This window comes from Macaca nemestrina, chromosome 13 (assembly GCF_043159975.1).
Source record: "Macaca nemestrina isolate mMacNem1 chromosome 13, mMacNem.hap1, whole genome shotgun sequence".
NCBI classification, from domain to species: Eukaryota; Metazoa; Chordata; class Mammalia; order Primates; family Cercopithecidae; genus Macaca; species Macaca nemestrina.
Window position 1 is genome coordinate 33,550,799 of NC_092137.1, and position 13,646 is coordinate 33,564,444.

A 13,646-nucleotide genomic window follows, 5' to 3' on the forward strand; every position below is an offset into this window, starting at 1 on the left:
TAAAAATCCTTAAAAAGCATTGATGCATTTTTATTGCAGAAGCTCCTTCAGCTCAAAAATTTTAACACCCTGATGGCAGTGGTGGGAGGCCTCAGTCATAGTTCCATTTCACGCCTCAAAGAGACGCATTCTCATCTTTCTTCAGAAGTTACAAAGGTACAGTAGATTTGATCCTAGTTAAAAGTAAAAAAATGCATTTGTAAATTGTTCAGATTTAGTATACGCCTAACAAATGTCACTCAGAGGGGGAAGGTTTTCCTCTTAAACCAGTGGTAGTTTATACATGGGGACAAAGTAGAAAGGGAATAACCACACCAGCTGAGTTCACCTGGAAAAACAGGTTGGAGGTGGTGGTAAGTGTCCCAGGAAGAATGCTTTGAATATCATTAACATATTGTAGTGGTGGCCAGCGTGGTGGCTCACTCCTGTAATCCCAGCACTTTGGGAGGCCGAGGCGGGTGGATCACAAGGTCAGGAGATCGAGACCATCCTGGCTAACACAGTGAAACCCCATCTCTACTAAAAATACAAAAAAAATTAGCTGGGCGAGGTGGCGGGCACCTGTAGTCCCAGCTCCTCGGGAGGCTGAGGCAGGATAAAGGCGTGAACCTGGAGGGCGGAGCTTGCAGTGAGCTGAGATCACACCACTGCACTCCAGCCTGGGCAACAGAGGGAGACTCTGTCTCAAAAAAACAAAAACAAAAACAAAAACAAAAGCCAACATATTCAACAGGTATCTGTTTGGTCCTACTATGTGATAGGCACTGTGATACACAAAGTAAATAAGACAGAAATAGTTCCTACCCTAACTCCTGAAATAAAGTCATTGAACGACTATTCATAACACTGTGTTGGGCACATCAAAAGAGAAAAGGGAAGACATAGGCCTTGTATACAAATCCTCAGATTTAGAACTGAATTGTCATAAAAAAAAAATATGTGTATATATATATAAAAAAAAGTGATCATTTTCCAAACTGAGATTTCTGCCGTATTTATTTTTATGACATGATAGTTCTCTTTTTCTTCTTGAGCAAAAAGGAGCATTTCATCCTTATGAAAAGATTGTCACGTAAGAGTGCACTTTGTTATTTCAATATGGACACTTTTAGCTGTGAGTTTAAAAGAAAAAGAAAAAAACTTCTACAGCAATTAAACAATCAGGAAATGTATTGTCCGTCAGGCGTGGTGGCTCACACCTGCAATCTCAGTACTTTGGGAGGTGGAGGTGGGAGGATTGCTTGAGGCCAGGAGTTTGACATCAGCCTGGGTAACATAACTGGATCCTGTCTCTACAAAAAAAAAAAAAAAAAATTAGCCAGGTGTGGCAGTGTGTGCCTGTAGTCCCAACTATCTGGGAGGCTGAGGTGGAATGATGGTTTGAGCCCAGGAGTTTGAGGCTGCAGTGAGCCAGGATCATACCACTGCACTCCACCCGGGGGGACATACCTGGAAGTCCAGAGACAGAGCAGGCATGGTCTGATCAGACCTCTGACTCAGGGTCTCTGCCTGCCTCTGAGTATTAGAGAGTTTTGTTTTTTTGTTTGTTTCATCAAACTGGTTTTTCTCCTAATTGGGCTGTCTGTAGCAACCGAAAAATTATGTTCCCTTGTTCATGAGAGCTGAAGATAGGGGAGACTTCTCACTTCAACTCTTCACGCATAGAATTAAAGATCTTTTGAGCCAACTCAGGTCTTAAGCCCATCCCTGGACCAATAACAGTTGCCAGAGGAATACGACGTACTGATTGGCTTAACCCTGGGTTCCTGAACTGGTCACAAACTAGAGGGATGCAATTACTCTGATGATAAATCAGAACCCATTCTTGGTCCTGGAAATGGAAACAGCTCTGCCTGAGTCACAAGGGCTGCTTTGGGAGAGAGTAGACTAATTAAAATCGGGGTCTACTAGAAAGACCATGCCTGGTTACTGTGAAGCAACCAACAATAACTTGTCCACATAAACAAGAGGAAGTAGTAAACGACAGAAGTACTGTTGTTTGACCTCAAACTCTGTACTCATTCCAAGTATAATGGAACGTATTAGGTAATAAGTATTTCATTTTCTTTTAGCTTTGTACCAAATCTCAAGTAAAAAGCAAAAACAAATTTTAAATGTTGTGAAGAATAAGAATCTGATAGAAGCTTATAGAGGCTTGGAGAACTACCAGTGTATCTTTTAAAATTATTTATTGGAACTTCTCTTACTTATAGAGAAAGAAACCGAGGCCTAAAGAAGTGAAGTGACTTGTTCAAGGTCACCCTTCTAGTTAGGCAGAATATAGAACCACAGCTATCTCATAACGCATTGCAACTTTCCCTACCCCACAGTGTCCCACATTAACCTCAAGTAATATCTGGAATGCAACTTTCTTGGAACAACTAAAAAATTTTAATATTCGACATGCTTGCATTTGTGGACAGTAATATTTTCATAAACTCCCACTTAAGAATACATGATGCCATTTAATATCCCAACATCTCTAGTAGGTAGGCAGATGTGTAGGCTATTTCCGTTTTATAGCAAAATGGAACCGGCTGCTCAATGTGTAGCCAGGCCTAGTACGTTTTCTAACTTTCTTTTTCCTGATTAATATTTCCCTGTAGCAACATTGGTGCAAGTGATACTTTTCTCAGTAGCTGAGGAATTTCCTAGCCACACATTGCAGGGCCTGGGGGTGTGCAGAAGGGAAAAAGCTGTTTGAAAATTCTACTTTTCCATCTGTTCCCAGAACTGGAATGAAATGACAGAGTTGGTCTCCTCCAACGGTAATTACTGCAATTACCGCAAGGCCTTTGCCGACTGTGATGGCTTCAAAATCCCCATCCTTGGAGTACACTTGAAAGACTTGATAGCAGTCCATGTCATTTTCCCAGACTGGACGGAGGAGAACAAAGTGAACATTGTGAAAATGCACCAGCTCTCCGTTACCCTGAGTGAACTAGTCTCCCTGCAGAATGCCTCTCACCACCTAGAACCCAACATGGATTTGATCAACCTGCTCACGGTGAGTTCCAAGGAGCCAAGTTTGGGCTCTGTAACTCTTCTGCACCTTTCTTTCCAGGAGTCATAGGAAGATGTGTGCCAGCAATTCATTCTGGAGGAAAATTGGTTTCAGAGTCAATAGATGAGAGGAAATCTCATAGGACAAGGGAAAAGGAACCCTGATTAGTATTTTCCATAACCAGCAAATCTTGGGGCAAAGAAATCTACCTTTGTTCAGAGGGGCCCAGTCTCTGCCGTATGACTCCACTTCTGGAGTTTTTAGAGAAGCTCCTCCACACTCTGTCTCAGCCCTCGCTCTCCTTCACCACATTCGTCCAACTCATCACATCCTTCTATATGTCCTCCGGTCATCCGCTCCTCTTTATCCTCACTGCACTGCTTTAGCTGAAGCCTGGAGTAATGCAAGGACCTTCTCTGTGATCCCCCTCTTCCCATTACGAACCTCCCAAACCTCCAGGATGTAGTTTACAGACTGGCATTCAAGGTTCTTGAAGACTCAGTCTCCAACCGTCAGCCCAGCCTTCTTTGCCATCACCCTCTCCCACATTTTACCAGCCTTTGAGAAATACTGAACTTCTTGTACTTTGCACTCCACGAAATGCTGCCTTCTGCTTTCTGGCCTTTGCACTTTCTGGGAGAATCCTATCCCTACCCATCCATATGGCGAGTTCAAATTCAAAAGCCTGTCTTTCTGGAGCATTCTCTCTCCCCCTCCAAAGCAGTCATGCATCTGTCACATGTCACCCTGGCACTTTCTATTTTCCTTAACTATAGGAGGAGTCACTCTGAATTCAATTTTTTTCTGTTTACCTGCCTTACATATCATATCCCTCGCACCTCTCACAGTTCCTGGCATATTTAGGAACTCAATAAATGAACTGCATGCTGTATTTAGGAGTGATGTGGCTTAGGAAAAGAAGTTCACCTACCACTCATACTTTTTTGGCATTTGTGGCACACATGTTTAGCTGGTCTCCGCATCCTAGAACTTCTAGACACAACAGGTGTATAGAAGAGAACATTTCCCACTGGCTGCTTCTTTGTGGGAAGAAGAGGCATAACAAAATTCACTCGCCCTTCCTTAAACAAAAGTAAAGGTACAACTTCCCTGTTTGGGTTTATAACACTGTAGCATCTGAAACTCAGCTGCAATACTGAATTAACTGTTTTCCTTGTATGGCTGTGGAAAATGAAACCAATAGCTCCTCTTAATTTCTGAGAGCCTAAATCCCCTAGGTCTGCTGCATTTTCTGTCCTTGCAATAGTTTGCTGAGAATGATGGTTTCCAGCTTCATCCATGTCCCTACAAAGGACAGAACTCATCCTTTTTTATGGCTGCATAGTATTCCATGGTATATATGAAGCACCTGCATTTATTAATGATTTGCCATGTAAATATGTTTCCATGAATGAGTGACCAGAGTTGCAGCCCCAATCAGACTGCAGACCCACAGCTGCAGGTGATGTCTGCAGACCCGTCTCCGTGTGGAGCCTAGGCTTCCAGTGTCTGTGTCGAAGCTGTCCATGATGTCAAGCATAACTTCAGAGAGCAGGTGCCTACCCTTGGGCAATTTCTCATAGAGATAAAAGATACTAATGGGGTAGAGAAATTAATTTGAGTTATAAATGAAACAAGCAACATTACGACAAAGAGATATTTAGAGAAATATCGAAGGATTTTCAATAAAATTTCAGGAGTACAAATGAAAAAAATCTGAACTCTAGAAATAAAGGCTAAGAAAAAAATTCCTTTTTGCTGGGGAGGAATCTTTCTCTCTCTCTCTCATATTGAAGGAAAACTTAGAAGCCATCAAGCGCCGTATTTAGTAAATGCAGTGTTGGGCAGCATAGTGTAGTGGCAGAATCCTAGGTGGGAGACCTTGCTTTCAGCCTTCCCTCTGCAGTTGCTTGGCTTTTTCTCCTTGCTAAGAGCCTTGTCTTTGGCTTTTTAAAAATAAGTGTTTTATGCTCATTTGTGAGGTCTCTTCCAGCTCTAAACTTCTAGGATTCTAGATGTGAGAACCGGTGGAGTCTTGAGAATAAGGATCCAAGAGTCAACTTGATTCTGTAGTACCAGCCCGATAGCTCATCACGATAGCACAATCCTGCGTATGAGTCACCAAACTTCAAGCCGAGATCCTTTCTCTCCCCACACAGCCAAGAAGAAAGTTTAGTGCATAGCAGTATACATTCATTCTTCCTGACTCCTGAGGAGTTAATCTCCTCAACATGAGGACCGAGGAGGCTTCTATCTTGTGGTCACTAGAGTGCAGTGGCCGTTTTATGAAGCACACACATATCTGGATTAGAATCATATGGCTGACCACAGCTGCCCCAATGCATGTGAAGGCATCCACATGCCAGCATCGGAAGGGGTGATTCATTTTGCCCCAGGACTCTAAATTTTCACCTGAAGTGATTGTTTTCATCTAAATATGGCCCCAGCTGGGGTCGCCTGTATATGATGGACAGCCCTGGAGGACAGAAAAAGAGAAGCCTTAAGTTCATCAACAATTATGAAATGCCTACTCTGTGTGGTAGGCTGTAGGGCAGTGCTTTAACTTTCTGTAATAGTTGATTACAATTTTCACAGCACTTTTCACATACATTTCCTCAGTAAATTCTCACACACACCCTGCAATGCAGCCTGGGTAGGCTGCCCCGTCCTTTTATATAATATCACCCCTGCCCCGTCCTTTTTTTTTTTTTTTTTTTAAACAAAAGAAGAAACTGAGATTTACAAAGGACAGGGAGTAACCTTCTGCATCGCAGCCTGGGCCAGGTTCCCCTCAAATGGACATTTGCTCTCTCATGTGGGCACATTGCTGACATCTAATTTATTTCACATCTGTAAAAATTAATTAATACCGTTCTCTCCCCCTCTTCATGATGTGCAGTAAAGGAAGTAATTACAGGACAAAATCTATGAGGGTAGGAGCTTTGTTTGTCATTTTTATCATTGTATCCTTGGCCCCTTGAATATGGCACCAGGCATGTTGAGGGAAGGAGGACCACGCCACCAAACTGTTGGGATTCGTATTGTTCCTCTTTTCAGGGAATATCTGAAGAGGACATTTCCCTTACATCCCCATTCACGTAACCAGGAGTTTTACAAGCTGATGCTTCTGTTCCATGGGGTATGAAATAGTCTGAATCTTTTCATGGTATTTTTAGCCCTATCAGTTACTTTTTACCATTTTGAGTACATGCAAATAACTGGAAAGCCCCTGTATTTTTAATTTTAGTCTCATTTTTAAAAAAGAAGAAGAAGAATAAGAAGAGTTTCAAAAATGGTGAGTAGAGGCAGTCTGACGTCCAGGTGTGTTTTATTTTATGATAAACAGTCAAGCCAATGTAGATCCTACTGAAGACTGAATCTGCAACCAGCTTTGCTGAAAGGATAGGTTGGTAAATGCAACAACTTGAAACAGTGGATCGGAACATTTGTCAGAAAAAAACAGTCAGGCTCAAAATATGTTTGACAAAAGCAGATGTTCTTGAGATTCCATTGATGAGCAACCCATATTATAAAAAAGGTGTGTAGAAAGTAGAACAGATCACTCTTTGGGCAGGTCCGTAAAGCCCGGAGGAGATCTGAGAGAGGAAGTAGAATCATGGCTGGGAAAGAAGAGATGCTAGGAGTAACCCCAAGTGGCAGCTTTACATTCATGGATAAGCACAGTGGCATTTGACTCGTGCATTGACTGGAAGCCAAACCCTGCATTTGTGACCTTCTAAACAAACTCTAGCTCATTTAATCTTCACCATAGTTCTTGGAGGCAGCTATTATTTATGATTCCCATTTCACAGATCAGGAGACTGAGACTCAAGAAGGTTAATTGCATGCCCAGGCTCGCACTACTAATAAGCAGAGAGCAAGTATTTGGAGACTACCAAAACATTTCCATCGCCGAGCCAGTTATCCATTTGACACATGGAAATACCCAAGGATGTTCTGTTTCTCTTGAAAGAGCATCTCCCCGCCTTAGTGTGTGGCTAATTTGGATTCTTGGTTGGCAGTGGTAGTGCTGCTGTCATCTCATCTCCAGCAGATGCTGGTGCCAGTGATCACAGGACTTGGAAGCTGAGTCAGGAGGAAGGGAACATACTCCTCCAAGTCTGCACTAACTCCTGATAACAAGGAATTCAGAAGGAAGGAGTCACTCCGTTTTCTCTCTTTATGTAACCTTCACAGTACGAGGCTGCAAGCTGGGACAGGGGATACAGAGGTGCAAAAGACAGATGTGCTGTCCATTTTCATGAGACTGAGAGCCTGGTGCAGTTGTCTGTTGTGGGAATTCCAAAATAGTAGACAACTGCCCACGGCTGATGTATTTTATTTGGTCCATATGGAATCATAAAATTTTGTTGTTAGTTAGTTCCCAGTGTTTAAAAATTGGGATAGTTTATCTAAAACTCCAGATTTCTGGCTTCTCTGAACAAATCAGAAGATTTGGCAACTCAAGGTCCAATGTTAGGCTGACAGCAATTTGTCATTGCTGAGTAGCGATGTTCATCACAAACCACACCTCTCCCTGTGACTTCCCTAATGGAGAGCGGTGTTGGGTCCCATTCATCATCATAATTTTTTTAAAAATTGTGGCGCTAAGAGGAAAGATCCCTAAATAAATTACATCTGCAAAGACTGTTTTCCAAATAAGACGTTGTGGTACCAGTGTCTCTATCAAAATGTACCTTTCACACATCCTACTCGACTCTTTTATATAATGGAATGGCTCCCAAAGGCATTTGTTTGTGACATGTCGAGGTTTCCTTTCCTGTAACAAGGCAGAGCCCGGGAGGTAGGAGTGATTGCTGTTCAGGGGAGGGTGAATACCATGTCTCTTTTTTGTAAGCAGGATTGTCATGATCTTGACATGATACTGGGGAAATTTCACAGTTAAATCAGTTTTATTTTGTTTAGAAAAAAAACTTCGTGACAAAGTGCAGGTAAAAGAAACGTGACCTGATTATGAAGTCCTTAATTTAAATGTTACATTCAAGCAGCTGCTAGAACAGTGACTATAACAGTCCCTGGCACATAGTAGATTACTGATAAATATTTGTTGAGTGAATGATTTGAAAATGAAATTTTATAATGCCAACTTCTTTTTTAAAGGAAATAGAACAGGAAAAGGAATCTTTGAAAACATCTTCACCTCTGAGTTTTCTCTGGCTTCCTCCTTCTTTCTTTTCCCCCTCACTCCACTCTCATACACACATTAGATAAAATATGTTAAAGAACAGTTTTCATTCCTACATGGTCAAAGAAGGCAGCCAGCACTGGTTATGTTCATGGCCGGGGAAGTGATGTGATCCATGGAGTGTTCTAGCTTTAAAGGAGTAGGTGGGAATTGTTCAGGCTTATTTTAACCTCATGACTTCTGTTTCAGGTGAGTGAGAATATGCATTGTAGGGCTTTACAGAGTTTATCCACGTTCTCCAATCTGGATCTGTGTTGTCCTTGCCTACAATGATCTTCCTCTCTCTTTTGTCTAGATTCCGTCCCAGTCCCCCTGGTTAAGTTCCGGTTCACAAGGACCTCCATGAATCCATCCTGATCATTTCCGTCTCCAGTGGCCCCTATGCATAATAATAATATAACAAATAGCAAATACGATAATAACACAGTAACATTAACACTACAAAATAACACTTCTTTAGATTTTACTGTGTACCAGGTCCTGTGTGAAATACTTTACATGCGTTATTTCATTTTTGGTCTTGATACAAATCCAACTCAGTAGGGACTTTTATGATCATTTCCATTTTCCAGATGTGGTAACTGAGTGTCAGAGAGGAAATTACTTGCTAAAGGTTACACAGCTAGCCAGTGGCAGGCTCCATGCTTGAACCCAGCCCTGCCTGACTACACAGCCTCTGCCCTCATGTATTTACTATGCTACCTCCCTGATTTCTGACCGGTTCCTGGAGCACTTAAAGTGGAGCAACTACTTCACACTCAGCATGTGCTGCCTTTTATTGCTATGAATACACCTTTTTAGGTTCAGGCCCTATTTATTCAAATAAATTATCAGGCGCTTGGGGGCAAGGAATGATTTTATATCAGCTTGCCTCACTAGGACTTAGCACAATGCTCTCAAATAATAGGAGCCTAGTTAACTGCTCCTTTATTTCCACAGTTCTTTAATCAAACCTCAAAGGCAGCATTTATTACATTTACAACTCTTATTGTTTGCATCTGTCCCTGCTTCCAGCCTGGAAACATCAGGTAGCCCTCATCTGTGACTCAGCACTGAGCACCTGGGAGCTGCTCAGTAAATATTGCTGAGGAATTGAGTTGATGGTTCTTGTCGATACTGATGATTAACCAGGATTAACGTTTTCTCTTTTAAAGTTCATTTTCCATCTCTGCATGCCGTCTTTTTATTGTTCTGCATTTACTCAAATTCCTGTATTAGACAGTGAACTTAAACATTCAACTTGAACAAAAATTCAGCAACGTAAATAAATAAATGTAATCCAACATATTTATCTGTTTTAATTTTGTTGTAGCTTTCCCTCGACCTCTATCACACTGAAGATGATATTTACAAACTGTCACTGGTGCTGGAGCCTAGAAATTCTAAATCGGTAGGTATTATTTTCTCTCTAAGGATCAGTGCCACTCACTATTTTTTGTCATTTATAGTAATTGGCTATTACAATGTTGCTTTATGTTCTAAAATGGAAGAATTTTAAAAATTGGTATTATTCTTTTTTTTTTTTTTTTTTTTGAGGCGTAGTCTTGCACTATCACCTGGGCTGGAATGCAATGGTGCAATCTCAGCTCACTGAAACCTCCGTCTCCTGGGTTCACGTGATTCTTCTGCTTCAGGCTGCCGAGTAGCTAGGATTACAGGCACACACTGCCATGCCTGGCAATTTTTAAAATTTTTTTATTTTTAGTAGAGACGGGGTTTCACTATGTTGGCCCAGGCTGGTCTCAAACTCCTGACTTCGTGATCCGCCCGCCGTGGCCTCCCAAAGTGCTAGGATCACAGGCATGAGCGACTGTGCCCGGCCATTATTCCCATTTTATCAATGGGACAGCTTAGCCCTGACAGTTTGAGAATTATATCTTCATACCAGAGGCTAATAAAGAGGAAGAACATCATTCTCATTACTCTGTTTTATAATTGATCTTCTATTTGTTGTGTTCCTGCTAAGAACTCAATACACCTAGGACCAAAAAGAAAGGAAAAGAATAGTAACTCATCTTAATGTTAAAGATCATTTAGACTGTTTCAAGCTTTAAAAAAGCTCCATTCAACATAAAATTAGATTTAAAATTTTAAGTATCTTGATCATAATTTACAAATTTCTCTACTAACCATTGATTCAACTCAGAATTTGGATGTCACATTGGGTAGTGTCTCACTTAGTAGATGGCAAACTCTTAGTGAATAAACTTTATATAATGAGATTGAAGAAATTGCATTATTGAATATACACCACTCATTGGTTTTAGTGGATGCATTATATTTTAGCTATGCTTTGCACTAATACAAAATGCCTGGATGAGTTTAAAATTTATAATGAGGTTGGCTGGGCACGGTGCTCACGCCTGCAATCCCAGCACTTTGGGAGGCCAAGGCGGGCGGATCCTAAGGTCAGAAGATTGAGACCATCCTGGCTAACACGGTGAAACCCTGTCTCTACTAAAAATACAAAAAATTAGCCGGGCGTGGTGGCGGGCGCCTGTAGTCCCAGCTACTCTGGAGGCTGAGGCAGGAGAATGGCGTGAACCTGGGAGTCAGAGTTTGCAGTGAACCGAGTTGGCGCCACTGCACTCCAGCCTGGGCGACAGAGCAAGACTCTGTCTCAAAAAAAACCAAACCAAACCAAAACAAAACAGAAACATTTATAGTGAGGTTGAGGCTCGCATGTTGAAGATAAAATGCCTATGCTTGCTTCTTATAATCACATCTTGAGATCAGTTCTCTTATAAAGATCTCACCCTTACCAGCTGAACTCTATAACATAGTCACTATGCCCCCTAGGTTTATTAATACCTACTGTGATTCTGAACCATCAGACCGAAGAGACAAAATGGCAGTGAGAGCCGTTCTCTGGCCCTGGCAGGACATGCACTTGAGTCTGAGTCAGTTGAGCTGGTAGCATCTGTTCTTAAAATAGTGCATGTGGTTCCATGAGCACGTTCTCCTTCCTGCCAGTCTCAGGAGGCTCGTCTCCTGGAAATACTGCAGAACAGAGCCATGCGGGATGATGTGGCACATGCAATGGTAGGAGTGAGGACCCAGACTCTTTAAAGCTAGCAAGACTAAGGAAGCTAGCAAGAAAGCCAAAGCTTTTGAAAACCAAAAAGGAATTTGTAAGCCCCTCCCTAATTCTTTTTTTTTTTTTTTTTTTTGTCATGATGAACCTGGCCACAGTGTGTTAAGCCCTGTTGTATGTGTGCATACAGAATTTCCACCTCTTGGCGCCAATTAGGCACCAGAATTGCTTCCAGCTGTTGAATGCCTGGCAGGGCATCATACACAGTTTATCTTATTAACTCTGTTAAGAAAACTAGGTCTGGGCCAGGAGCAGTGGCTCATGCCTGTAATCCCAGCACTTTGGGAGGCCAAGGCAGGCAGATCACTTGAGGTCAGGAGTTTGAGACCAGCCTGGCCAACAGGGTGAACCTTGTCTCTACTAAAAATACAAAAATTAGCCGGGCCTGCTGGCACGTGTCTGTAGTTCCAGCTACTTAGGAGGCGGAGGCAGGAGGATCACTGGAACCCAGGAGGCAGAGGTTGCATTGAGCTGAGATCATGCCACTGCACTCCAGGCTGGGCAACAGAGCAAGACTCCATCTCAGAGGGAGGGAGTGGGAGGGAGGGAGGGAGGGAGGAAAGAAAGAAAGAGAGAAAGAGAGAAAGGGAGGAAGAGAGGAAGGGAGGAAGGGAGGAAGGGAGGAAGGGAGGAAGGAAACTAGGTAACTAGGTCTGGTGAGAGTAGGTATCTCACTCAGATCAAACAGCTGCTAAGTTGGAGAGCTGGGATTCAGTGCCAGGCCTGTCTTCCATCCTAGTTCTGCTTCTACCATCCCTCATTCAGGAACAGCATAGGAATGGCCATTTTAGCACATTTGTCTGCCTTGTGTGCCTTTAGTTTTACTTTAGTTTATTTTCAGGATCAATTTTTTCCAATTTTAGGAGATTTTTCCATCAAACATACAAAAGTCTTTTTATTTGTTGTAAGAGCAAAAGCTTTCAAAAGTCCCTTCCAAGTGCTAAAATCCTATGAATCTAAACACAAGACATTTCCCAGTCTTTCCGTCTCTTCTCTAAGTGGAGTGTCAGCCTATTTGACATGTCCTGATGAGATGGGAGAGTTCCCTGGATCCCTTCACTGAGACTTGTGACAGGGGTGTGGCCACATTCAAACCCCTTGCGGGAGGGGGAACATGCAGACAAGCAGGTGCCGCATGGGGGCCGGGGAGAGTGCTTTTGGGCTCTGGCCCCAAGACAGCATTTAGAGGTGTGTTACAGTTAATGCTCTTTTAGCAGTTGCTGTCCATGGATAGCTAAGTGTTAGCCAGCTCAGTGGAGAGTCAGGGTGACAGGCTTTTACACCCAACCTTCTTGGTACCTGGGTCCTTGTCTGGCATCCAAGAAGAATCAGGTCACACGGACTTGAAGGATGGTGAATGCAGAGGTTTTATTGAATGATAGAGGTGGCTCTTAGTAGGATGGGGAGCTGGAAAGGGGATGGAGTGGGAAAATAATTGTATTAGCGTTCTCTTAGAGGGACAGGACTAACAGGATATATATATATATATATATATATATATATATTCCTGTGCTGATCAGTAGTGGGATGGTGCTTATTAATAACCACTGCACTCCAGCCTGAGCAACATAGTGAGACCCTGTCTCTAAAATACACACACACACACACACACACACACACACACACACACACGTATATATATCTACAAATGTAATTTTTTTTTGAAATGGAGTCTTGCTCTGTCTCCAAGGCTGGAGTGCAGTGGCATAATCTCAGCTCACTGCAACTCCACCTTACTGGCTCAAGCAATTCTCCTGCCTCAGCCTCCCAAGTAGCTTGGACTATAGGCACGGGCCACCATACCCAGCTAAGTTTTTTGTATCTTTAGTAGAGAGGGGGTTTCACCATGTTGGCCTGGTTGGTCTTGAACTCCTGACCTCAGGTGATCCACCTGCCTTTGCCTCCCAAAGTGCTGGGATTACAGGCATGAGCCACTGTGCCCAGCCTCTATAAATATAAATTAAAGAGAAAGGATAGAAAAAAAAATAGGTTTGCATGTGTGCACCAGCAAACATGTTGACATTGTATGAAGCTTTCAGGAAGAGGATATAAAGTGAACACCAGTCTTGGCTGGTCTCCTAAAAGGATTGTGTTCTCTGCTTGTGTTGTCCAAGTATGTTATGCATTATGCTACCATCTTCCTCACAGTTTTATGTGCAAATGTCTTGTGAGAATGCAGAAAAATCTGTGGAGAAAGCGAGTTCACCAAAGACGGCCAGAGAGACCTAATGATTGGCAGAACAGTCAGAAGCGCTTAAGCGTGTTGAGCAAGGTGCAGACGTGAGGACATAAACCTGGCCACCCACTGGTACCCATTTGCTGCATGCACCATAACTGATCAC

General features: G+C 42.6%; 1 protein-coding gene across 10 annotated transcripts in view; it reads left to right on the forward strand.

Annotated features, from left to right (window-relative positions):
* LOC105464819 (RAS guanyl releasing protein 3) overlaps positions 1–13,646 on the forward strand; it is a 127,615-nt gene that overhangs the window by 88,925 nt on the left and 25,044 nt on the right. For all 10 annotated transcript variants that reach the window (XM_071076495.1, XM_071076494.1, XM_071076491.1 and 7 more), the window contains 3 exons: positions 40–156; positions 2,732–3,007; positions 9,523–9,600. In XM_071076495.1, the coding sequence (XP_070932596.1) occupies positions 40–156; positions 2,732–3,007; positions 9,523–9,600 (471 nt within the window). The remainder of the gene's footprint in view (positions 1–39; positions 157–2,731; positions 3,008–9,522; positions 9,601–13,646) is intronic.